The sequence below is a fragment of the Malurus melanocephalus genome, unplaced genomic scaffold (assembly GCF_030028575.1).
Source record: "Malurus melanocephalus ecotype Western Australia unplaced genomic scaffold, MMel_1.1 scaffold_2, whole genome shotgun sequence".
Lineage (NCBI taxonomy): Eukaryota > Metazoa > Chordata > Aves > Passeriformes > Maluridae > Malurus > Malurus melanocephalus.
The window spans coordinates 3,171,160-3,197,526 of NW_026623234.1; the positions used below are offsets into that span (position 1 = coordinate 3,171,160).

Genomic DNA, 26,367 nt, shown 5'->3' on the forward strand with positions numbered 1-26,367 from the left:
GTGTGAACAAAAGGCAGAGCAGGGGCAATAGAGATATTTGCTGATGTCATCTCCAGGATGCCTTGAGGAAGATTTGCTGCAGCAAAACTGGGAAACAACTTCACTGCAAGGTTTCCACAAAAGCATCAAATTCTTTGACATTTTTTTCATGGACTGCCAGCTTCTCTGGTAACGAGTCCTGGAARGGTAAGGAAAGGTGCAGATCAGGGCTCATTCACAGCAGACAGAAGGAAGTTTTAAACACACTAGGATAAAAATTCTGAGTCATGCAATCCCTCTCCACTGCTCTGGGCTCTCCTTTCTATGGGCACAAAATCAGGAGCCCTCTGGGAGCATCCAGAAGTGACCCTGAGAAGGGCACTCTGCCCAGAGTCTGTTTGTTCTGCAGGAACAAGAGGTGCAGTGGGGCCTCACCTTGTGCAATCCCCACTAGCTGCAGCACAATAACCTGCTCATGTCACTGCTTTTATCAAGTCACTTGCAGCTCTCAGCCTTTGGGTTTCATTTTTCTCCAYAGTATTGGTACAATGCCAGAGAGCCTAACAGAGCACTCACCCAGACATGATTTTGACCAGCCACACAAGAACTTCAGCTCTGCTCAGGCTGCAAGGTCAGGCCTRCTTTGCCACCAAGTGTGACACCCCAGAAGTAGGATTAGTTTGGGGGGTTTCAATGACAACCAGAGCAAGCATGCTAMAGCAGCCTTCAGCTTCAAGACAAACACCCCAGTTTCAGAGGCTCAGGTGTGCCACAAACAAATCTRCATGGACCCCCTTTGGGCAGGGTCTCTCTTCTGTAAAGTATAGAAAAGACCTGGGGCCTGTTACAGTGGGTCCAGAGGTGGGCCACAAAAATGATTTTATGAAGCTGGTGAAAAACTGTAACACACTGCCCAGAGAGGTGGTGGATGTCCCATCCATGGGAATATTCAAGGCCAGATTGGATGGGGCTCTGAGCAACCTGATTTAGTTGAAGGGGTCCCTGCTCATTGCAGAGGGTTGGACTTGATGACCTTTAAAGGTTCCTTCCAACCCAAACTATGATAGARTTCTGTGAAGACACTTTCTTCAAACTAGGAATAGGGAGAGCATTATCAAGTACATATGATTTGCACAAACAGAAATTTCCTTACCAAATCCTCTGCCATGGACTGYGCTCCAATGTCAATGGAAAGGCTGCTGAGTTGAGGGGGGTTCTGAAACTCACGGTAAAATGTCCCCAGGTCCATTGGAAGAATGTCATCTTTTGAAAATGCTGGTTTCTAGGATCCAAGATKCTGCTGTTAATTCCCAGAGACATTGGCTTCCCTTTTATTATAGTCTCACGTAAAGTCATTACTTGCTATCAGTAAACATACTGGCATTACAACTGTTGTTGCAGTAAAGCATATTAAATAACAGAAGAACGGCCAATATCTCTGCTCACTTGAGCAGCTGGAAAAGAGCATTTCTTTGGAATCTGGCTCCTGTAGGCATTAAGAGAGGATGCCAAGGCAAAGCATTGGTAGAGAACTGAAATGGTATATAATTTGTAGCTGTTAATTCCCACTACCAGTGTCTTTGCAGTTTTGGGACTGTCAGGCTCTAATGTGGTACTGTGAATGTTTTTTCCACTCCCACTGAAAACTACTCTGACATCATTTGCCATTGCACCAGCACACGAAGCCCACCTAAGGTGCAAGTGTTGTGTAAGAGCTCTGATGACGGCACTTACAAAGTCAATCATAACAAAGTCATCCTGGGTGTTCCCTGTGCTGCTGCCACTGGAGCCCTCTGAGTGTAAGCTGCCTTGTAGAGGAGAGTCAGCTTCTGGGGATTCAGGAGGATTGACCTGTCCAAGAAATTAAAGATGATCAATACTGATTTTATGATCGYGTCTGTCTGTGTACTTTGGCAGTGYGGGGGCAGTTAGGTGGCTGGACAATAAATATAAACTAAAGCAGGGACAGCAAACACATGCTGTTACTTGCACRTCTAGAGAGCCCAAGATTCAAGTCAAGGAGACTTCTTGAAACCAAACAGATCTGAGCAGCTAGTTACTTTGTCCAAAATCAAAGTGTATTCAAGGCAGAGAAGAGCATGGATGTTTGTGTAAGGGATGCTGAGAAGGCACATATACCTCTGGAAGAGTCTTACCATYGGGTCGTTATCTTCCAGCTCAACATTCTTGGGAGCAAACATGGCAAAAGGAATGTCTAAGTTGGCCATGGTCACCTGARGAGATTTAGCAAACAGAATTTCACTGAGACGCTCTGCTTATGTGGCACAGAAAAGGATACTGAACGTCTTTGTCAGGCCAGCTAAAAATGGCCCACATCAGCAGTTAGGCAGCAGTTAGGCATTTAAAATGCATGAAATCCAGAGATGATACTCAGTTGACCCAACACAGATACATAACTTGTGATGGGATTGCTTATATACATGTCTTGTATAATACAGGCAAAGATTAATGAACTGCTACAAATTGAAACAATTCTCCTTCCTTCATCCAAAAGGCCTYGAACTACAGCCCTAGAAACTAGGCAGATCTCCAAGCTGCCCTAGCTGAACTTAAATGCTTGCTCCTAGTGATGAAGTGGTCTACTGCACATTCCTTCAAGGAAGGGAGGCTTGCTACCAGCTTTCCTAGTTAACAGACATGTGGTAGTGGCAGATCATTGCGAGACCCAAGTAGAGCATCARGTCTTCTATTCTCAAACAGGGTGTAGGCAAAGTGGCACTAATACAACAGCAAAAGGATTTTATGAAAGACAAAACAAGCCTTGGCAAAACATTGTAGGGAAATGCCACAAGCAGAAATATGCACTTTCAGTCTCTGAAGTTGCCCTGGCACTGGGATGCTTTTTTGCTAAAAAGGGTATGTATTATGTGCTCCCTGAGGAGATCTACTGCTTGTTACCTGGTTAATGGGTTTGTTGACAAAAGCTCCCACTTTCCGGATAAAGATGGTCTCCAAAAGGTCATGYGGGGAGCCACACTTTCCTTCGCTGCTATTGGAAACTGTTTCTGTGTCCTCACTGGGGGGAGGAAAAGAGATAATTAGTGCCTCATGACACAAACAGTGTAGATAAATAACATTCTTTATGAGAATCCTTTATTTTTCTTGGTTCACTCCTAACACTGGAAGAAGGRCAACAGAATCTGTCCTTGTGCCATACCATCCTCCTCAGTTGAGAGAGCACAAAAGGAAAGTGAAGACTTGTGTAAACAGATTTTTGTTCAAAACTGGACAAAAACTATTTAGCTGAATGAAAAGTTGCTGCCAACTGAAATAGGCTTTTCTTCTGGGAAGTGGATTTGTGCATGTACACAGCAATTCCTGTACGTCACTACTGATTTTTTTCATTAATACAGTAGTCACAGATCTTTCAGGAGGTGAGAGCAAGAAGCACAGTTGTATCTGTCATTCAGTTTATAAAGGTAGCAGTCTGGTACATCACAACAGCCACTCCCAGTGTGATTAATTCACTCCATGGCTATTAGGTATTTCCATGACCTGTTTCAGTTTCTTTCCTACCAGGTACTCAGAACTTTAAAACAAAAAAAATGGTTTAGTCTTATGGAAAGAGGATTACTTAGATCACATACCCAGGAAAGTGCTAGTGCAACTGAGTTTTGGTTTCCCCACAGCAAAATCTCTGTGACTCACAACTATGTGACCTCAAGAGAGATTTCGGTGATCAAAAAAACAGAAGGATTTAATTAGCTGAGAGGGAATTGATTTAGGACAGTTTGGGGTTGCATTGTTTCCTTTTAAGTAACTTTGTGCCTAAAGTTTCTTACTATAATGATAAACAGATTTATGRTAAATACAACTGGCTTTGGTAACAATGCACTTTAGGTCTCTAGATAATTTAAGATTCATTTGTCAACTTACTTGATCTTGTTTTACAAGCAGCAAAACCAGAAAGATTGAAAAAAATTATAAACCAGATAAAAGTGGGGAAACAAAATGTTTTATCTTAACAGGCTTATAAATGGGTTAGCCCAGCAGTGGATCATCTAAAACCAACCTACCTACTAGAAGGAGTAACTGCTGAGTAATGGACTCCATCCAGTGGGGTGCACATCCTCTCCTGGTCAGCTTGAGTGCCATGTGCTGGCTGGCTAGGAACTGGGGGAACTCCCCCTTCTTTGCCTGGACCAATCAACTGAGATAGAGAGGAACAACTTAGAGAGCTTGAAATCAACACCACGTGCAATACGAAGCAGATTCCATCATACTGGCCATAACTTGTGCGAGTTTTGGCACAAGAMTGGGCTCTAGCCCCTAGAAAGCTGAGAGAGATGTCATGTAGAAGTGGACTAACGCAATATTTCCTTCCTACTCTACTCCACTTCAGGCCTGTTGTACACTGCAGGGTTCTCTGGCTGTAGGTCCTCTGCTTCAAGGGGAGGAATGTAGGAAAAAAAAATTATATCCTCTTGCTACAACCCCATGGCTCACTACAGCTTTCTGAGAAGGAGAAGTGGAGAGGGAGGTGCTGATTTCTTTGCCCAGGGATGCAGTGATAGGATGCATGGAAGTGGTTTGAAGTTGCACCAGGGCAGGCTTAGATTGGACATTAGGAAGCATTTCTTTACAGAGAGGGTGCTCAAACACTGGAACAGGCTTCCTAGAGAGTTGGCCCRTGCCCCAAGCTGTCAGTTTTTGAGAGGCATTTGGACAATGCCTTAATACCAGGCTTTAGCTAGGTCAGCCATGAACTGGTCAGGCAGTTGGACTAGATGCTCATTGTAGGACCATTCCAATTGAAATTATTCTATTCTATCAACATCGTGTCAGCAAAACTCTGGTGTAACACCAACGGCACAGGCAGAAAAGGACTTCTGTTAACTTTGCTTATTCGTCTGATAAACCAATATAACTATGTCAGTATGAACTGTAAGTGTATCTTATGCCTAGCCTACAGARCTGTGCATGGACAGCTCCAGAGTTGGAAGCTCTGTAAGACAGGAAGAGTTTGGAATCAGTGATAAGCTGGTGCAGGCAAACTGGTGTGGTGCCTRCTCTCTTGGTGTAGTTTTTCCACATGACTCCTACCCCAGTAAAGTCAGGGATGCTGAGGAGCCAATTCCCAGCTCCTGTGGAAATTTTGCTTTCTCTGTATCTACATWTCTTTTCATTGATGACAGACAGGATACCAATGCATGCACTAGTTTCAGTGCCTCTCTCGGGTGTACAAGTGACACAAATGGCTGCAACACCAGCCACGCTGGTTCTACTCTCTACAAGTACCTGGTGAGGGTGTGCAGCATTCAAGCCACCAGCAAAGAGTACAGGATACCCCATGTCAGCTGATCCAACTCCCAGGGCAGCAGGCTGATAGGAAAGACGAGAGCTGGAAAGCTAAGAAAGAAGAGAAAAAACAAGAAGGGCAAAGGGAGAGGAGAGAGGAAATGGAAGGGGAATGCCCCACAGTCTTAATAATCACCAGTCACCAAAGAAGGAACAGAGTCAGAAGCACAGCATTTCAAGCTGGCAGAATGCTCGCTTCATTGGAATCAATAATGAAAGCTACTGCTCAAAGAAGTTCTTATTGCTATAAAGGCTACTTGATAGTAGTTCAGGGGACTAAGTCTGAGCCTTGACAGGAAAATAAGATTGGCTTCCTACACATGTAGGAGGAGGCTGTGCAAGGTATGACTGACATCAAGTCACAGGGAAGCTCTGCTGTACAGGTCTGTTTCAAATACTGGTGTCRTGGATTGACACTGGCCAGATGCAAGTGTATCATCATAAACTTACTGAAGAGCTAAAACTTAAWATTTTTTTTCATCCCAAAACAACTACATTATCAGCTGTTTGAACCTAATCCCATTGCAAATTAGAACAGCTGATCTTCCAGACATATTCAAATAGCTTTAGTGAAAAAAATACAGGTCCCTAAATGTGCAAAGTAAAGAGAATTGGTAAGCTGGCCCTTGTGAGATTGCTTTAGGAACTACGTGTTGGAAGCAGCGAAACCCAGGAGAAATTCCTTACACATCCCAGGTAGAAATCTACCCAGTCAGGGTAAATAAAACTTTCCTGTTCTAGCTTGCCTGACCCCAAGAGGAACATTTCTTCCAGAGCTCAGTGTCAGCTCCAGCAGCACTGAGGTTGATGTACAGGGATCAAAATGAGGAACAGCACTTTCATTCACATGAGGCTAGTTAAGCTGAGTGGAGCACTATAGACTGTACAGGTTCTAGGGACAGTGGCTGTTAACAGAAAACACTCAGAATTGTGCCTTACTAYTTGTGTTTTTCACTAACAATCCTTGACTGCTGTGGTGTTTTCAGGCGTGCTTCTCCTGTCTTTGAGAGACCTTTATCTGCAATGCCATTTAAGAAGCCAGTCTCAGTAAAGTGCCTGGCCCATTGTGGGTCCACCAGTCTTTCCCATGCACAACAAAATTCCACATTGTCAAATTTATACTTTGGTTTATTTATTTAGTCATGCCAGAACTCAAATTCTGGCCACGTAGAACATATTCTATTGACAACTCACTTGATGTGAAAAGGCCAGTCCCATCACTGGGACCTTCAAGGTGTCCGTCACCACAGGAGGAGGGGTCTGAAAATGTGCCTTTGTGACAGTAAAAACACACTGTGCACAGACACACACAAACAGAGGAAACAAGGAAAAGAGAGAGAATGAGGAGAGAGAGAGAAAGAGAGAGAGAAGGACTTCAGAGAGGTATTATGAAGAGTTGGATGAACTGAATGCTAGTGAAGAGGTTTTGGCTGCAGTAGCCACACCTACACAGAGAGCAGAAGTCTCAGTATTGCCAGAAACACATTCATTTTGTAAAGAATTGTTTTCCAATTGAGTGAACCACTGAACACAAATAATATTTTAGACTCCAGTGAACCCTGACAGAAAGTAACTTCCAGAGACTGTTCCACAGTTAATTACAATTGGTTCCAGCCAATTAGCAAGGAGAAGGCTGAGCAGATGCCAGAAAAAACCAAGTACTTTTGTTTTTTGAATTTACTTGTATTTCAACACTCTCCATCCATCCATATCCTTATCCTCCAGCTTTCTGAGGTATCCTATCTTGGCAGGTCTGTGCTGCACCCATACAATAAAGGGGACTCAGACTACGGTGCATTTCAAACACACTGATGTGAAAAGAGAACTCCATCAACAGGAGCAAAGCTCCAGAAGCAAACAGTCTCACAGAGGGTGCTAATGCAAAAAGGGCAATCCACACCCAGGTCAGTCCCATACCTCCTCCCAGTCATTTTCCTACCAGTGGTTTTCACTTTGAAGAAAGTGTCAGCTTCATTTCTGGGTATTACTCATGGCCAGACTCTACTGAATTTTGGGCTGCTTCACAACACACATACAGAGACATGCTATGCAAGCTCACAGAGAAGTTAACAACCAGTTCCTTGTATCACATAGGTTAGGCCTCACTTCTACTGTGAAGGGAGGCAGAGATTTGAACYGTTTGTCCACAAAATCAGACAGTTCATAGTATTTTCCTGGTCATTAAGCTAGACAGGACATACAGAAAGCTGGAGAAAAAAAAATTAACTTACTTTTTCACTTTTACTTTAAAGTTTACTTTAAAGTAATTAAAATTTACTTTAAAGTTTACTCTGCCAAGATAGCCTTACAGTTCTAACTGTGGTAACAAAGATTGGCAGTTGCTTTACAAAGAAGGGCACAGCATACGGCAGCTAAGAGCCACAGAAAAAGCAAGAATGTAGGCTCATACTTAATATAAATCCTCAAGGGTCAAGTGGTTTCATAAAGCTTTTCCCCCCTCAATGACAGTAAAGCTTCATGACCCCTGGGGAAATGTCAACTTCAATGTAGTTACATACACTACTACCATTAGGTAACAGTGGCGCAAGCAAGCCAGTGGAAATTTCCTAATGAAATCTTTTTGTATTTATCCCACTTTAGGAAAACACAGGACACAACTCAGCCACAAGCTCATTTCCTGAACAGTGTATTGCAGAATAAGAAAAGCTTTATTCCATCAGGCTTACCGTGAGTTCTGCCTAATTAGTTCAACATTGCCTGATGCCCTGTTAGCTGAAATCACTTTGGCACAAAAATGCTTCCTAAGAGAAGCTAATTTCTASCTCAATCATACAGCAGAATACATTCTGCTGAACCAGGCAAATTAATTCGTCTGAAGCAGCAGAAAGACCCACAGCAAATTCTTTTAGTTCGGAACATTGTTCCAATCATACTTCATTCTATGTTTCACATTGACGGCAAAAGAGATTTAGAGTCTTTATATTGTCTTTAAATGTCAGTAGAGCCAACTGCTTGACAAGAAGGCAGTGGCTTGACAAGAAGGCAGGGCAATCCTAAACATTTAAGGTGATAGGACAACTGCAACTCTGGCCCAGTCTTCAAAATACCAAACTGGGGAGTCAGATACATAAGACAGTAAAAGAACTAAGGAGTTTCTGGGTTTTGATATTCAAAAGGAAACCATTCGCTATTTCTTTTAAAATTGAAACTTAAATGAAATTTGCAAGTGCAATTTTTTGCTGATACTTATTCCTGCTGCTCCAATTAATTTTAGATGGTCCAGCAAATACAGCTTTTGTCTTTTTTCTTTCTCCAGCATTTTCCTGGTACAACACTGAAATGTGTTTCTTTCTCAGTGTCAGTCTGTTACCCCTACTTAGGCTGCCTGACATCAATATCCTGAATTCCACCTCTTGCAGTAAGGGGTGTAAGTACACCACTATCGTCTTCATGCACACCTCAGCCCAGCTACAGGAGTAGGCTCTTTTAATTGTTCTCAGTAATTCTGCCTTTCTAGTCCCCTGGAATTTTGTTTAAATTAGTATGTAATTTCAATAGATTTTACTCATAGTGTAATAACATAAATAATCCACCCATTAAATTTTAGTTAGCAACAGGAGTATTCCTGTTTGCGCAGTAGCTGATGTAGGAATATGCACACTATTCTTACAGCAACTGTTCTACCTAGAAGTAAAAGGAGCCTGGTTTCTCTTACCTGAGATGGAGGAGATGTGGAAAAAGATGTGGTACACACTTCTTGGGAATCTTCTACTGAGGGGTATACTGCACCACTGTCCTCACCAGCTCTAAAGCAGCAAGAAAAGACAAGTTTTCTAACTGGAAAYATTCCTTAAAACAAACAAATAGTAAAACATGCTGGGACAAACACTGCAGGGAGATTGAGAGTATTTGGGTGTAGCTGAAAGGAAAATAATGAAGGGCTCTCATCTTCTTGAAGGAATTTAGGAAAATAAAGTGGGAAAACATCAGTTTTCCTCAGGTGTTTGTCTTCTACCCCATGTAAAATAACAGGGGTATTTCTAACTAATGCTTTTGTTATACCAGCTAGTGCTACTGGCTTTGGTATTTACCAAACCACTCGTCCCAATCTGAATCCATCACACTCCTTTTAGTGAAGACAAACCTCTCATCTACAAAGAAAAATTAAACTGATCTTCCCCCAGTGGAAATATCCAGGGATGCATGCATGTGGACACGTAGTTCTGCATCAGGATTAACCATTACATTTTAAAATTCCTGAAGGCAGTCAAAATTAAAAATCATTTGTGTCCAAGTGCTTCTGTGAAGAATTTGGGAAAATACTGGGGCTTGCTGCACTCAGTCTTAATGTGAGGAGAAAAATGTCACCCTTCATCAGATGCTCAACTATGTAAATATGACTGACACTAATTCTCCAGTGTCCCTTCCCATGCAGTCAACAAATAGTGGAAAAGGCTCTGTATTTGGGCATAATTGATGCCTTTACCATGGCCCATGACTTCAACTCATTATTTCCTCACCTGTAATTGCAGGGATGCATGGGTGAAGAGCTGGGATAGGGACGGTCCACAAAGTGATCAATTATAATCCCCATGATAGGAGGGGTCCTCTCAAACTGTCTGCAAGGCAACAAGCAATGGCGTTATTGGCTTTTTCTCTCTASTCTTCCCAATTCATGGTGCCCTCACAGAAAACCCTTGTATCTATTAAKGGGACCAGAGCACCTTTATAATTTAGTCCTGTGACTCCAGGCATGCATCAACAATTTGGAGTTCTACAGCCTGGCTACCCAAATACTCCCCTTGCTGCAAAGTTTAAGCGTAAGAGAGAGTGTTCCTCATGGAAAAGAATCTCAGCAGGGAAGGAYAAGCAGAAGGGAAAGATTTGGAAGCTCACATTATAAGGGGTTTAACAGTAAATTACTGTAAAACAATTCTGGCATGATCACATTTTCTCACCTGGTTGACATGAAAGCAAGGTTGATTCTGTAGGCACAAGACAAAGTGATGGTGCCCACCGGAGTACCCACTGTCCCAACACGGACTGTCTGGAAACCTGTAAAGTTAAGGAATAATAATTATTATTATTTCACTGATTATTTATGTGCCATACTTTCTTATTCTGAGGTTACATTATAGTATTTCAACAATGTTTCCACTGTCTCTTGCAGTCAAAACTCCAAAACCACACAGAACCCATAAAAACAACCCCAAGCACTAGGCTGCCTTGCTGTCAGGCTTCACCTACAAGTCTTCTGAAGGTGCTTCCTATCTTGGTCTAAAATACTGTTCTGAAGTGCTTCTTGTTCCTCAGTAGATCAGGATCTCCTTTACCAGTTCTGCCCCTCATCAACATAATTCCATATTCTTATTTCAATTCTGAATCACCAGAGTCAAAATGGTTATCACCCTGGATTTTGTCCAAGTACCATTGTTATAYTTGTCACCTTGTGACACAAAGCTTCACTGGCAGACCCACAGAGAACATAAATAAGCCTCAGACTAGTTTTCCTGTTGGTACTTGAGAATAGTAATTAAAGGCTAGTCAGAATGAAACACAGTTCTGTTCTAATTTGTCTGTTGGCTAATCGTACCTTCTCCCAAGCCACTCAGTTGCACTTCACCAAAATATATCCTGAAGGAAAAGGAAAAAGAAAAGCTGTTAGGCAGTTRGGACATAATGCTATACGGATCTGTATTCCTTATTTAATTTTGTGAGTTGAAAGGCTGGAACTACTTTTCCGCTTCAGGAAAAAAAGCCCAAAATAAATGGGCTTTTTGAGAATGCCCATCTCAAAAAAACTYTAAGCTACTTCAGAGAAAGACACGTCATGTAAAAAGAAAGAGGAAAGGGAAATGATAGTCCAATCAGAAACTTGTCTAAGTTTTTTAAGCCTCAGTGGTAAGTCTACATACAGTTCATAGGAAAAATGTCAAGTGGTGTAAACTTCACAGACAAATCCGAGTCTAAAAGCTGATGCTTATCACTTAACATAAAAGATTAACTGTGCTGTAAAGAGCCCTGCTCTWAAGTACATGACAAGTCAGCAATGCACACAAAAATTATAAAATGGCTGGAATTTCTTTTGAAGTTCTTAGCTGTGCAAATGATAACAAACCTGGGATTTACAATCATACAAATTAGCTATGCAAACATGTCAAAGTCTTTTCTTACAGCCAAAAACAAGGTCTGAAAAATAGTAACTACAAACCACAAGCCAGGGCGACTCACAGAATAAACAGAGCTGAACCCAGTATTTGGRTGAGTAAACTGCAGGGACTACAGGAAGTGGAGCCAAAGATGCATCTTTATAGTGGAGTAACAGGACAGAGTCTGAATCTGTTCTCCAAAAAACACATCGCAGTTATGTGCAATGTAGAGAGGCGTTTATCAAATACAGGTCAGATATCAAACAACTGGATGCTAGTAAGCAATTTAACCAGAGATTAAAAAAAAATTTTTTTTTTACTTTTCCCACCATGGTAGGCAAACACTTCACAGCCTGTGCTGGGCTTTTCTTTTGATGCTTGAACCACATTTGCAGCTACACAGTGCAAGTCTAGGGTCTCTGATGTTGGCATTGTAAATGGGAAATTTCTGCTTTACCTGTACAATATTACATATTCATGTCCTTGTTTCCTTGAGAGTCTGTAGGCTGGAGTTACCCTGGTTATAGCAAGCAAAGACTTCAGCAGTAGAGACAGCCTGTTGTATACAGTGTAGGAAACTTTGATTTCYTTATCACACCTAGAGAACACAAAGGAAAAAAATTAGTGTTTTGTTCAAACTAAGCTGGCTGGGTTTGGGGTTTTTGTTTGGTTGTGTTTTGTTTATTTTATTTTAAATAAAAATTAGCGTGGGACAGTTATTTAATTTTATTGCCAAAATGATAAAATAAAGCCCCAGTGTGGCCACCTGTACTGACCAACCAGCTAAGAGTCCTGTTTCAACCTAGTCACCTGCTGTAGATGAAATTGCTGAAAAATGCCATGCAGCCTTCTACTACACAGAGACATCTTTTCAATACTAAAAAATKTCATTTCTGAGATTATGAATTCTTGTATCTGAGGAAACATACCAGATGTAATAATGAACAAGGAATTAAATTACTAATTTACTTTATTGACACTGGTATTACACAGTTTGACTGCTGCTCTAGACAAAGAGGTGCCCCTGGCCACACAACCAATATGTGCTCATTGATCACCATGGATTAACCACATGTACCCATTTCATCAGCTAAAAATTACAAACACAAAGAATGTGTCAAGAGTGCACTTACTTTTCATTCATTTCTAGACACCAAATTTCCAACTCCATGGAGTCCCCCTGGATCAGAGAAAAGATGGCAAAGGCTCATTTCAGAACACAGACCTTTTCAAATCTCATTAGTGATCAGCAATGGCCACACCTCTCAGTGATTTGTCTCCTGGCTCCCACTTTCTTGCAATGCAATGATAGGAAAAGGTGTACTGGAAGTCTCACTGCACAATTATATCACCTGAGGGAATATCTTCCTCAGAATGCCTAAGTTCTTCATGGTCTAAGAAAGTAAATTTTTCTGCTCTGTCATTTGTTTGTTTGGCCTCAGATGTTTGCAGTGAATTGCTTCTGTTAAACAATATTTCATTAGCATATCAGCTAACTTACTAAAATTTAGGTATTCTTACATGATCTTGGACTAAAGGGCAGGAGCTCTGGTAGTTGACTTAAGATTCAAGTGAAAAAAAMCACAAACAAAAAGAAAGGGCATCTGTTTTGACTCAGTTCTCACCTCTGAGGTTTTGAGAGAAATTTCCACGCACATAGACCGTCCAACAGCGGGCAGCTGTCCTGCCAGGGCTTTCTTTGCTTCATGAGTAACCTCTGGTATATCTTTGATTGCCAGATTGAACTGCAGAATCAAAGAGATGGTTCAATTTTTTAATTTTCTTTGAAAAACTGTCTAATGGTACACTTCAGACAGGCTCACAGACCCATATATAACATACTAGGTCAGTGTCCACTGAAATATTTATGAAACAGAAAATTCCCAGCTGGGTTCAGCCTTTTCATATTTACAAAGATTCCCCTGGCTGCTAATTCAAATGTTTTTCTTGATCCTGCTATAAAAAATATGCTCCTTTTCCCCCACTGCAGTCCTATCTTCACCCACAGAGTATCTCGAGCCTTTTCAATTTTAATAAAGCCCATTACTAAAAAGACCTGAATTGCAGAGTARCAAACTTCTGACAGGAAAGAACTCATCACCCCACCCCCAAGCAGATCTTGGAAATGTGCCTCAGCTGGCAGGAGTTGCCAAGAGGCATAATTTCTCTTCTCCTTCATCTGCCTGTAAGAGTCTACAGTGATTTGTTGCATGTGAACAACCACCAAGAAAACCCCCACATCACCAATGAACATAACTAAATATAGTTGCTATTCTATGAATAATTATTATTGTCTGCACAAGACTTTAACAATCACATGGTGCCCTCACCACACACACACACACACACACACACACACACACACACAGAGTAATGGAGATGCTTAAAAAAAGATGATTTTACCCAGTCAGAACCTGTTGGGGAGGATGATGATCGGGTACAGATCTTCTCTCCAAGTCGGGCCTGGACAATTACTTGTACTGTCTGGAATAGAAAGAAAAAGATACACGACAATATTTTGGGCTCAGCACAGCCCTCAGTTCAGAGCCTGAGCTACACATGTTCCAAGTGAAAAAAAAAATGAAAGGGCTGATCAGGATGTAGAAAAGTAGTTTGCTATACTGCTCTTCAAGTCTAATCAATTTAAATTATTACATTTAACAGGCAAATGTATTTCAGAGAGAAAATCATTTTAGRCTGACCTTTATCGTAACAATATTAAATGACTAAGTCAATTTTGCAATCAGGATTTTCAGTTTTCACTACTACTGAAAAATTTACAAAAATATCCTGAGCCTGGACAACTAAAMTGAAGTCAAATGAATSTGTACATTTAYACCAAAGCTACTGCCAGAGTATCTACTTGCACCTATGTACCAAGTGAGACCAAATTTTATAATAACTTATCAATATAATTTAAAAGAACATTATGGTATTTTTTGTTTTGGATACAATGTAAAAATTTAGACAGGCTGAAAGAGGAGTCCAGCAGAACAAACTACCCAACAGCTGGATGGTTACATGTGCTGCTTAGAAACCTGACAGATGTGTGAAGTGTCTACAACTGATTCTAAAGCAGAACACTTCTGGAGGGTGGAAGAAGATTAGAGGGTAGAAAAAAGAGGAAAAGATGTTTTTCTAGTTGCTCTCAGGAATCTCCTAAATTTGACATCAGTTTTTCTTACTTCATTCTTCAGCAAAACAAAAAAAAAACAARCCCATACCCCAATCTTGTTACTCTAGCCACACCAAGTATGTTGTTTGTTTTCTGGGTTTCTTTAAACAAGAAGGAAGAGCCATTTGTCCAAAGGAGAAAAATTACCTTTAAAGCAAAAAATTTGATGAACTTGTCCAGGTCCTTCCTGTCCTGGGAACTGAGATCAGTGTCCATTGCATATGGCAATCTGAAATATAGCACAGGTCTGGGAATGAAGTCTTCGTTCAGCTTTCTGTTTAGATTTCAAAATATTTTGCCATTAGAGGCCACCGCAGAAGAACTTGTAAGCACCAAAGCCCTCTACCTGTCCAAATCCTAACATGCTAAAAACTTTGGGATGTGAGTGTGGGGTGTAAATGCACACTGATAGTTTATCTGGTCACTGCAAAGATAAAAAACATTTTAAAAAAAAGAGGTCTCACAATTAAAACTCAGTGCAAGTTCTACGATTTTGCTAGCTAAATTTTAAAAAGCAAAACAAAAAAGAATCAACCCAGAATACCCCAACACCACACTGAGTGGATTCTATGCCAAGCTAACCATCAGACATGGAGGTCTCTGCTTCAAAAATAATGTATCTTCAGCTATCAGTAACCAAGCCAAATTGTTTTCTTGAGCCTGAAATACTTAAAACAGTCATTCAGTGGTGTTTCAGCAGAAATCTGTACAATAAAGCATTGCTGGAACAATCTACACTGCTTTTTYACTTTCAACACACAGTACTTGAACTGAAACTATACAGCTGCAAATTTGCCTACAACCAACTGGAAAAACTCAATTTTACCAAGAAAGAGAGCAAAATCCTTTATTSACTTCTCTTGAAAGCTCTGATAATGAATACTTAGCTTTCACATTGACACTGCYTTGTTTTTCAAAATGCAGTTGTTTCTGGGAACACAATGAACTTGTACAGTGTCAGAAACAGGGCAGGGCACGACACTAATCCGATTTCTGCCACCATCACGTCACATGGCCTGGGATAAATCACAATTCTTCTGTCTCTGTTCCTTCACACGTACATTAATAATCATATAGAGACCGTGGGGAGGAACGCCTTAATTAGCAGCATTCACTGTGCTTTTTGCTCATAAGTCTTCAAAGCATTAATTCACTCTTAATTCCTGTTGCAGTTTTGAGCCAGCTAATCAGCCTGAAGCAGCTTGCCAGACACGCTGTATTTATGGAACGTGCTGCTCCTCACAGGAATGCCGGYGAGCTGAGGTCAGGGAGCACAGCCAGCTGTTGTACACCTTACTCAGTGTTCAATCGTTAAGCAAAGACTGAACTTACAGCAAAGTTTGCTATTTACACAAATAGAGGCGTGCAGGGCAAAAGGACCAATAGCCCTATTCACTCACAAAGTACAGTATCTTTAATGATCATGCACATGCAGTACTTTTTTAAATAAAATCACACTTGATGACAGTAACAGCTCATGCTTTAGGAGCATCGATCAAAAACAGCTGTGAGRTAAGAGTACTGCAATTTACAGAGCATTTTACTGAGAACAGTACTGCTTTCCGAATGACTCTATAAAAAAGAAAGATGGACATATAATATGGTTGAAAGTTCCTAGGCTACATTCCTGCTGCATCTCCTTGTGCTGTACTGTTCTCATGACAAATTATAATTTAAATTGAGAACTAACAACACAAGTGATTCAGCATCAGATGCATTATCAAATTATCCTTTGGATATTTTAACCTTGTCATCAAAACTGTTATTCTTACTTTTCCTGCATTTACCTCCACTAGACTGAGATTACAAACCTCTTCCACTGTGGGGCTCTAAAAGGCATTTAAAGTGCTAGATGGTTAACTGATGCAGCACTCTAAATTAAAAAACAACACCCCTTTAGTACATATACCACTACAAAAAATAGCCACCACTCCCTCCCAAACAAAGAAAAAACAGGAAAGAATGTGTTATTTTTCTTTTTAATTAACAAAGTAAAGCACTGTAAGGGTTTAAGAGATCTGAGCTATTTGACAAACCTGGCAATAAAATACTGCATTAAAAAATACATTTTTCTCATCAAAGAGAATGCTGATATTTAAATACTAAAAAAAAAACCAACCAAACAAACAAACAAATCACACTAGCTTTTAATGTGGAAAGAGAGATGTGACYCCTGGAAAAAGATGGAAGGAAGTATATATCCTGATATTGTGCGAGATCTGTCAAATAAAGCGCACACATTAGCCTTATGAGGCTGGAAAAAAATTCTGSTATCAACTCAAGACACTTGGGAACTAATGGAAGGTGTTAGGCTCATTGGTCTGTTAGGAAAGGAAACAAAGATATCATCAGCATGGTTCCATGTGCAGTGCAGAAATTAGTTTTAACAACCAGATACCCAAATATCTCTAGAGGAAACAGCCACAAGAGGGTTAAAAAAATGACAGCCTCGTGGTTCTGCYCTGTTGCAGCAGAACTGGGACTTTTCCTGCAAGATCGCAAACRATCTTTATCATTCATTAAACATTTGGAGATTCACTGTTAGTTCTCAAGCTCCAAATGCCAGCAACACTTGACCCACCAGAGCCTGGTGTAGAGCAGAAAGTATCAGGCAAGGTTTCCTGGAGAGGAATAAGTAATTTCATGGAGAAAGTGGGACTTTGGAACTCAGCTCCTGAAATGTCTAAGAGCTTCTCATCTGACAACCATCATCTGCTCATTATTGTAGAACRGCCTCTGGTGATTGCCCAAGACCTGCTAAGGCTCAGAACAAYGTTCACCTTTAAAATCAGTCTGATAAGAGTTAAGATGGAGCTAGAATTACAGCAAACTTTCTATTCATAAAAATTCWTTGGCAGTCTCAAGTTAGCTGCCAYAGCTGACCTGAACAGAAATGAAATTCTTTAAACTTAGTTCCACCAAATTCACTCAACTTCTCATATCCTGTAGGTTGCAATGCCAGCACGGCTCCTTTTTAAGTGCTACTGCACAGGCATATGCTTAACTCAAGGAAAACACTGGCTCATTTTACACTGAATAGCAACTAGAAGGAAATAACCTTTGGTCTAGGTTAGAAAAATACGGATGACCGAYTTCCCCTCAACCAGGTAATCCCTTAAGTAAACTGATATATCTGCCAGCGTATGATGCAACAAGCATCTTGCCCATATGGCTTGTTGCTTTGTCACCCTCTTCCTGCAACACACATTTTTATACCATTSTTTTTATTTATATGCATTTATCTTTACTTTGCTGTGAACAGAAAYATCAGAAACAGGATGGTCAAAGGAGAACTGCTAGAAGTGACTGTTTTGAATAAATCCTTATTCCTTCACAAAAGGTTGCAGCAGAATTTATCCAACAATTTAACATCTAAGTGTTGTGTCTTATACACTGTACTGCTATTTATATCCTCCTTGTCCGAGGAGAAGGACGCATCAGCATGAGGTGATGGCGCTGTTTGCATGATGGAACGAGATGCAAGAACCCTCCCATTCATCCCTCGGCAGAGGCSGGAGGAACTACAGCGCCCCGCACTCGCACCCAGAGCAGCCCCGCTGCTGGCAGACACCTGTAAGCTTGAACATAACACAACAGGTGAACACCGGCACTACAGGACACGTTCCACACATGGGAGTTTAGCGAGCACATCTCTCTGACACCTACATAAACAGGAAAGGAGCAGAAGCACCTGACACATACCAGGCATTATTACTGCTGCTGGGGAAAGCATATACAGGCTGCTTCCATCATCTCCTGCATTTCTCTCTGAGCCATGGCTGCTACAACTTAAAGTCATCTTGCTTTCCTTTCAACAGACATTCACCAATGCAAAGTAATTACTCACAGCTCTTATCCCAAAGTGAAATTAMAAAGACAAGAAGGAGGAAATGACAATGCATATTGCTGTAAAGAGAGGGCTGTGGACAGCTCTCATCCCAGATGTTTGTTCCCAGTTACCGGRCTGTGCCCCCCACACTGCGCTCCTTGCCCATACCACTCTTCCAGAACTTCTTTGTTAGTACAGGACCCAAATCCAATCTCCAAGGGTTTCCTCTGAGAAGCTCAGAAAAGCCTCATTGAATCATGCAGTAAACAAGAAGCACATGGAATTTTTTGAAGCTTTTAACAGAGTGCCTAGAACACATCTCCCCTTCAATAACCAAGCTTCACTGCAAGCAGGTATTTGGAGCACACTAATAAGCAACTATAAAAAGATCTTAATAAACATAGTGCTCTGTTTCAAGACTGGGCCTACAAGTCAAACTCCAGTATCCTACAATTACTTAAAATTAATCTCCATTTTGCCTTCTTAGTAGGTTAGTCAGAAACCTAAGGAGAGGTAGGAAAAGTTCTAAGGTGTGACACTTCATTCTTTAAAGTCTATGGATTTTTTTAAAAGAGGGGATTAAATTCTATCAGAAAAAGTGYTTCACATAATTCACATAAWTCTATCAGAAAAAGTRTTTCACAAACATTCTGATGTAATCAAAGGCTCTGTAGTTCACTATATGCTCAGGTTTTGAGTGATAAAGAGGTAATTTTTTCTCCTGATAAGGAAACAGATTCACTTCATAATCAATAAATGACTCTGCAGCTCAGTAAATATCTTACTGATGTCAGCACTGACAGATCCATTGACTTAGAAATGAAATTAAGTAATTCCTGTTGACCAGCAGTTACATTCTGTACTTCCCTAAGGTCTAAAAATGGTATCAGTTCAAAGGTCCATCCTCTCAGTTTGTTTGTCARGCCAAAGTATACAGACTAAACCAGAATCTGCTTCTACATACCCTGTACTATAACCACTAACATAATCACCGCCTCTCWACTTTTGTATGAACATGTGTTCAGAAATGTTAAAATTATACAATACAATTTAAGCAAAATAAAGTGATCTGGTATGATCTTTTTGCACATCTACATATAGCCTGGCTCATCTGAAACTTATTTCTTGCCATGAGAAGAAGGGGTCCTCCAGGTAAGGCCATTCCTGCAATAATTTGGAGATGCTCTAAACYTTATTTGGACAGCCAACTAATTTTCAGCTAAGGCGGTAATTTGCCATGTTTTTCTCCCTTGGTATGTGCCTAGTCACACCATTTTTGGGATCTGTGAATAGGCAGTTTTGTAGACTTAGCCCAAAGAGTCCCTTTTCTACCTGTTCACTGACATGAAAGGTGTCACTGCTCCCACCGAGTCCACGGCAATGACTGACTGTGCCCTAAAGAGTCACAGCTCCAACAGCAAAGAAAGATGTGACCACCTGTAAACCTCTGCTCTTTCCCAGAATACCACAAACTCGCATGTTACAGAAAAATACACARTGGAACGCGGGGTCTCACGTTCTACTATTTTCAACAGGCTCTGAAGCATTTTGATTTTAAAAGGCCACTTGCTGAGATTACAGCGGGCCACATCCTTCCCAGGCTTCACTGACAGCCACCAGTCGTTACGCAAACGAATCGCAGCCGACACGCGGCCGTGGGGAACCGACCCCCGAAAGCAGCGAAGCAAAGTAAAACGGAGGAAAAAGCCGTAGCCAAAGGCTCAAGACGCACATCGCGGCCCCCTCCCCTGGAAGGGCCCCCTCCCCTGGAAGGGCCTCCCGCAGGCTGGCGGCGCTCCGTGCCCTCCCCCGCGGGGCCCGCGGTACCTGCGCGGGGCCGGCAGTGCTGGCGGCGCGGCGGCTCATCCCGCGCAGGGCCCGCTCCGCCGCCGCGCCCCGGCGCCTCCTCCGCGCTCCGACCGGCCACGGGGGGAGCCCCACGGCCCCGGGACCGCGACCGCCGCCTCCAAGCACCGAGACCGCCCCGGGGCTCCGGCCGGCGTCCTTCCTCCTCCTCGTTCYCAGCCCCGGGGTCTCTCCGCGAATGTAAGCGCCGGCGGGGGTGCGCGGCCAGCGGCGGGGGCCGGGCCGGGGCTGCCGCTGCCCTCAAAGCCGCGGGCTGCGCCGCGCCGCCATCGCCGTCGCCATCGCCGCTGTTTGTTTTCATCCGCTGCGGGCGGGGGGGGAAGGAAGGAAGGAGGAAGGGAGGGAGGGAAGAAGGGAGGTGCCTTGCTGTCCGCAGCGGCACTTTCCGCACGCAGCCGCCGCTCCCCGCCCGCCCGCGGCGCGCTGAGCTGGCGGTGCGGCGCGGGAGGAGGGCGCCGAGGCCCAGAAAAGCGGCGCAGCGCCCAGCACCGTTCCCGCCGGTAGCCCCTGCCTGTGGCGAATCTACCGCGGCGAATGCGGGGCTCAGCCAGCCCGGACCGCTTTGGAGCCGTGGCGGGGCCTGTAAGGGCTGGGCTGAGCCCGGTGAGGGTCGGGCGGCCCGTGGGGTCCCGGGTGCCCGGCAAGGGCAGCGCCCGTCAGGGCTGCGAGACCGCTCCACGGGCTGTCCGCGGCTTGTGTCTGCCGTGCTCCGGCGGCGCTGACTGCGGACGGCTCCAGCTCCCTCCTCGCCACGGGAGGTAAACTCCTGTCAGCACCAGGCAGAGTTGTCGGCTCCGCGGAGAGCCCRCCTGCTGCCCGTGTATTTAAAAGCGGATGAAAGGAAGTGAAAAGATTTGCTGGATGACCAGAGTAGAAGGAAAATGGTAACGGAGTSTGAAAAGCTCACCAGTAACAACTGTTCTGAGCGTCCGTCCCCTTTCTGCTCTATGCAGGTGAAGGCTCTGGGAAAGCCCTGTCAGAGAGGAGCCCCAGGGGACACCCCCGGCCGTCAGCCATGGCCGTACCTATCGCGGTTCTTGACTGCGACCTCTTGCTCTATGGCCGCGGACACAGGACTTTGGATCGCTTCAAGCTGGAGGATGTCACGGATGAGTATCTAGTATCCACGTACGGCTTTCCCCGACAGTTCATTTACTACCTGGTGGATCTCCTGGGAGCCACGCTCTCACGCCCTACACAGCGGTCCAGGGCCATCAGTCCAGAGACGCAGATACTTGCTGCCTTGGGTTTCTATACCTCTGGCTCCTTCCAGACTCGCATGGGAGATGCTATCGGCATTAGCCAAGCCTCGATGAGCCGCTGCGTTGCCAATGTAACCGAGGCACTGGTGGAAAGAGCCTCACAGTTCATTCACTTTCCTGAGGATGAAGCTACTGTACAGACCCTGAAGGATGACTTTTATGGGCTGGCAGGAATGCCGGGAGTGCTGGGGGTGGTTGACTGCACACACGTGGCAATCAAAGCGCCAAATGCTGAGGACCTGTCATATGTGAACCGAAAGGGTCTCCATTCCCTAAACTGCCTGATGGTGTGTGATTCCAGAGGAGTCCTCCTTAGTGCAGAAACGCATTGGCCAGGCAGCCTGCCTGACTGCACGGTGTTAGAGCAGGCAGCTCTCACGAGCCAGTTTGAAAGTGAGCTACATAAAGATGGCTGGCTGCTTGGTAAGTCAGTTTTTCGTCCTTGTTTTCAGTATAAAGTCTATTATATATTTTCTCCTTACTGAATCAGAACCTCTAGGCACAAGTGATATGCTTATTTTCAATTGCTTTCTTGCGAATTGCTTTGAGAATTTGTGATTCAGTTTGGACAACCTGTATCTTGGAAGCTTAGAACAGTAACTTCTAATCTGTGTTTTATACAGTCTGATTATTGCATATATTAATCTACATTTATCCTGTTAATAGCTTTCTTTCAGTATCCTACACCTTTTCATGCTAAATTAAGCAATTTTTAATTCCAGGTGCTGTCCTAGTCCAGCTGTTTTTCCCTGTTTTATGCAGGGAAAAAAATTCTTCTGTGGAAAATCTTCCAGGGTTTCCTTGTGTAAAGCTGAATGCCTTTATCACATTTGTAAACCAGAGTTCCTTCTTACCTGCCTTCTCTTTTGGCCAGAGGAAGAAGTTATTCCATATCTGCTGTACCAGAAAACTAAGCTGAAATCTGTGGCTAACTGTAGGTGTGTAACSTGTCCTGCTCCTTTCCACTGCTAACAGGTGACAGCTCCTTCTTGCTGCGGACGTGGTTGATGACCCCTCTTCACATCCCTGAGACACCAGCGGAGTACCGCTACAACATGGCCCATTCTGCCACTCACAACATCATCGAGCGTACGTTCAGAACCATTCGGTCGCGCTTCCGCTGCCTTGATGGGTCCAAAGGCACCCTGCAGTATWCTCCAGAGAAGTCCAGCCACATCATTCTGGCCTGTTGCGTGCTTCATAACATCTCCCTGGAACATGGATTGGATGTGTGGTCTTCACCAGCCACAGGACACATGGAACAACCAGAAGAAGAGTACGAGCAAATGGAATCAGTGGACTCGGAAGCCTGTCGTGTTCGTCAGGAGCTTTTACTTACCCATTTTAGCTAATGTTGTGACAGAGCGAAAGCTTTTGACAGTTTGTCTGGGAAGTTATCTGAAGCAAATAGGCACCTTCTTCTTCTTTAAGCCTGTAAAGACTTAAGCAGAGACAAGAAATAATTTTACTTTTTTCATTTCAGGCAAATTTCTGAACTTCTCTTAATCTCWCCAGAGAGGCAATTTAATGGTTAAATTTTTGCTGTCATGGTGCTTAGAGACTCACCTATCGCTTGACTTAGAGAACAATGATTAATGTGACATTAGTGAGGAAATAGGGGAAATTGCCTTTTATACTGATGGTAAATTTGTAAATCTTGCACTGTTTTAGAAAGCAACAATTCTATGCCACTCTGTAACTCAAAACACAATTGATTTTTAAACAGTATTTTGCACAAATTAAACCTTCACACGAGCTCCTGTCTACTATGAATTCATGAGCAGCAAAGCAAACATTTTTCTTTTTGTTTGCAGATATGAATAATTCTTGCTCAACACCATTTTGCCACTTTCTGTGTCTCACAAACCCCAGCGATCTCTGGTAGCTGTGTTCTGGGAGAGGTCTGACTTTTTGCTGGGCACACACTAGTGTTTGCACATACCTAGAAAGGTTGAATGTTCTTTCTTTCCCAAACAGGCTGGAGAATAYGTTATGCTGTGGTTAACTCTGTTGGGTGCTTAACAGGTATCAGGAAATAGGCTAGTGAAGGTGACTGTGGTTTTGTCTGATGCAGCAGGAAACTGGTTATTTTGTTGGCTGCTATCTGAAGATTGCAGTCTGAAGATTGCTATTGCAKTCCAGAGAGAAACCTCTCACTGCATCTAACAAGAAGTAAGCTAGCTAGCAAGAATGTGTATCAGGGTAACTCCTGCAAGCTGCAAACCCAGCTACCAGGAGAGAGTCCGTGAATGAAAAAAATTGTGCCAGAGCATCTYCAGCTCCTGCCTCTCCCTCTGGACCCAGGTTACGGCTACAGGACCCATTTCTGGGCATAAAGTAGATGATAGGGAAACACAGTAATTATCATATAATCACCGCAGGACAGTCAYAAAAATTGACATGACTGCAAAAATTCTCCATTTAGATTAAAGATGAGGTGTGGAAAGGCTGCTCTAGCACTGCTGGCAATCTCCCTCTTCAGTGGAACGAGATGACTGATGCACACAGTTGTTGCTGGCACAAGGCCGGACAGTTTCCTGGAAATGTTCTCTTTCTACAAGGCACAAGWGTTTACAAGGATCTCATGACAGCAGTCTAGGAAAATTTTGTTTCTTAAGTTTTTTTTTTTGGTTTCTGGGCAGTAAATGGAACAAAAGTGGTAGGGAACACAGTTAAAACTGTAACTACTTAAAGTAGCGGTGCAACCACCTGACATTGTGGGTCTGTCCTTTTAGAGGAAGTAAGCCTAGCTCATGCCCCACATTTGAAGAACACAAATGTCTGTATTCTTTCTTCAAACAAAAGACACATTTCGAAGTGTGGGGTGGAGATGCAGGGTTAGATGCAGTCGGCCGGGTTTGCAGTGTCAGTAAGCAGTTATTATCTTAAAGAAAACCAAGTGTGCTTGATGATGTGTAAGCAAGACGTGTTCAGAAGCCTTGATGAGAGCTGTAAAATGTTATGTACAATGATCTGAGATGTAATTCAGTTTTCTTTACCCATGAGGTATCATGTAAGAGCTGCTACTGATCACTGCAGCAAAACCCCTGCTCCTTTTACCCAGGAAGAAGCAGATAAGCATTGTTTTCTAAAAAAAACATTTTTAGAAAAAAAAAGAGTTGCTGCCATGTATGGTGCCTGGTGGCTCATAATCGCATCTGACGGTCTGTGCTAAAAATACTGTTCATTAGACCAAAACACCAGCAGACACTGAATGAGCTGCGTGGGTGGTGGTAAGGTCAAGTGAGACTTGGACATGTAGGTACAAACATTGTCACTTAATGACAAGTTGGAGTTTCTCAATTTACACTATGAATAGCTCTTCCCAGTGTGTGCTGAGGCCAGAACGAACTTGGAGTGAAGGCTCTTCCTGGAACATGTTTGCTGTTCTGTTTTGTATTCTTTCAGCCACTGCCACGTGTGGTAGAGTTTAATTTCAAAACTGATCTCACTGCTTGTCAGTTTGGGCAAAAACTGCATCAGGCCGCACCAGAWAAAACCAATCCACTGAACACGATTCTTGCCTGAAATAGATGTCAGTACCCTTCTGTATGCTCAGGAAATGTAGGGAGCAGTTTGCCCCACATACTCCTAAGCAGCTTCCTTTAAAACAATTCACCTAAACTTTTTCTTCTTTTCCCTCATGGGGCCAGATTGCTCAAAGCCCTATCCAACCTGGCCTTGAACACTTCAGGGGTGGAGCATTAATGGCGTCTCTGGGCAAGCTGTTCCTCTGCCTCACCACCCTCACAGTAAAGAATTTTTTCTTATATCTAGTCTAAACCTACTCTTTCAACTTAAAGCCATTCCCCTTTGTCCTGGCTCTACATGGTCTTGTAAATAGTCTTGCCCCATCTTTCTATTTCTCTTCAGGTACTGGAAGGAGCAATTAGGTCATCCGGAAGCCTTCTCTTTTCCAGGCTAAAAAAAAAAAGTTGAAAAAAATTTATTTTCTGCAAATTGCTTTGAGATTTGTGATTCGGTTTGTGGGAAAATCATGCTGTGAAAAGCCAGTGTCCACAAAGGAGACAGAGGAGTCCTGCATGCAACTTTATTCGAATAAAGGGAGAGAGTCCACTGAGCTATCCCCCCATGGGGTTTCTCTCATGTTTTTGGAGGATGCAGCCTCCTTTCATCCTAAAGTCCAGACTGTAAGTTGCCCTCTTTCTTTCCCCATTGGCTGAGGYATTAGGAAGGTGCAGCCTTCCCAATCCACCTGCTACGTATTTCCCTGAAGTTCAGGCTTTCAAACTGTCTGGGTTCTGCAACACCCTGGAGATCTCCACAGCCATTGTTCCAGCACCAGGCCGGTTCTTTCATACCTGCTCATTTGTGAAGACATTAAAACCCACTTCTCCTATAAAGTCTGGATCACCCTTATCTTGGAAGTTTAGAACAGTAGCTTCCAATCCGTTTTATACAGCCTGATTATTGAAAGTATTAGTTTACTTTCATTCTGTTAAGAGCATTTTTACAGTATCCAACACTTCTCTAAGCTAAATTAAGTCGTCTTTTTAATTCTGGGCAGGGGCGTTGCTCCCCMGTCCTCGGGGCTCGACTGCTCTCGCCTGCCCTCCGTCGCCCCTGGGTGGCAGTCGAAGTGCTCGTCGCTCGGCTGGCGCTGTCTGGCGGCGTTCTAGCCTCGGCTGCTCGGGCCTTGGTCCCGCGCTCGGCGCCGCCGCCGTTGGGCTCCGCTCGGCGCTCGGCTGGCGCTGCCTGCTGCTCGGGCCTTGGTCCCGCGCTCGGCGCCGCCGCCGTTGGGCTCCGCTCGGCGCTCGGCTGGCCCGCCTGGCCGGAGCTCGGCGCGGCGGCGGCGACGACCGACCC

The 26,367-nt window shown here is 43.3% G+C and overlaps 2 protein-coding genes across 6 annotated transcripts; one reads left to right on the forward strand and one right to left on the reverse strand.

Annotated features, from left to right (window-relative positions):
- Window positions 1–21,245, reverse strand: ATG13 (autophagy related 13). Of its 5 annotated transcripts, XM_057365035.1 has the most exons (17): window positions 14,731–14,830; window positions 13,812–13,892; window positions 13,034–13,153; window positions 12,542–12,588; window positions 11,866–12,006; window positions 10,853–10,893; window positions 10,218–10,314; window positions 9,780–9,878; window positions 8,975–9,065; window positions 6,493–6,591; window positions 5,239–5,349; window positions 4,017–4,150; window positions 2,899–3,016; window positions 2,136–2,213; window positions 1,714–1,830; window positions 1,133–1,261; window positions 1–178 (listed from the first exon to the last, which is right to left on the reverse strand). In XM_057365035.1, exons 1-17 carry the CDS (start codon window positions 14,797–14,799, stop codon window positions 101–103), a joined length of 1,650 nt encoding a protein of 549 aa, XP_057221018.1. In that variant the 5' UTR covers window positions 14,800–14,830; the 3' UTR covers window positions 1–100. The 5 variants fall into 5 exon arrangements, with proteins under 5 accessions (XP_057221018.1, XP_057221010.1, XP_057221004.1 ...); XM_057365027.1 differs by lacking the exons at window positions 5,239–5,349; window positions 6,493–6,591 and adding an exon at window positions 21,186–21,245 and having other exon boundaries at window positions 14,731–14,812; XM_057365021.1 differs by lacking the exons at window positions 5,239–5,349; window positions 6,493–6,591 and adding an exon at window positions 20,240–20,310 and having other exon boundaries at window positions 14,731–14,812.
- Window positions 21,246–21,293: 48 nt separating this feature from the next.
- HARBI1 (harbinger transposase derived 1) lies at window positions 21,294–24,156 on the forward strand. Its single transcript, XM_057365069.1, has 2 exons — window positions 21,294–21,963; window positions 22,516–24,156. The coding sequence occupies exons 1-2, from the start codon at window positions 21,294–21,296 to the stop codon at window positions 22,890–22,892; spliced, it is 1,047 nt and encodes a 348-aa protein (XP_057221052.1). The 3' UTR covers window positions 22,893–24,156.
- The last annotated feature ends 2,211 nt before the right edge of the window (window positions 24,157–26,367 follow it).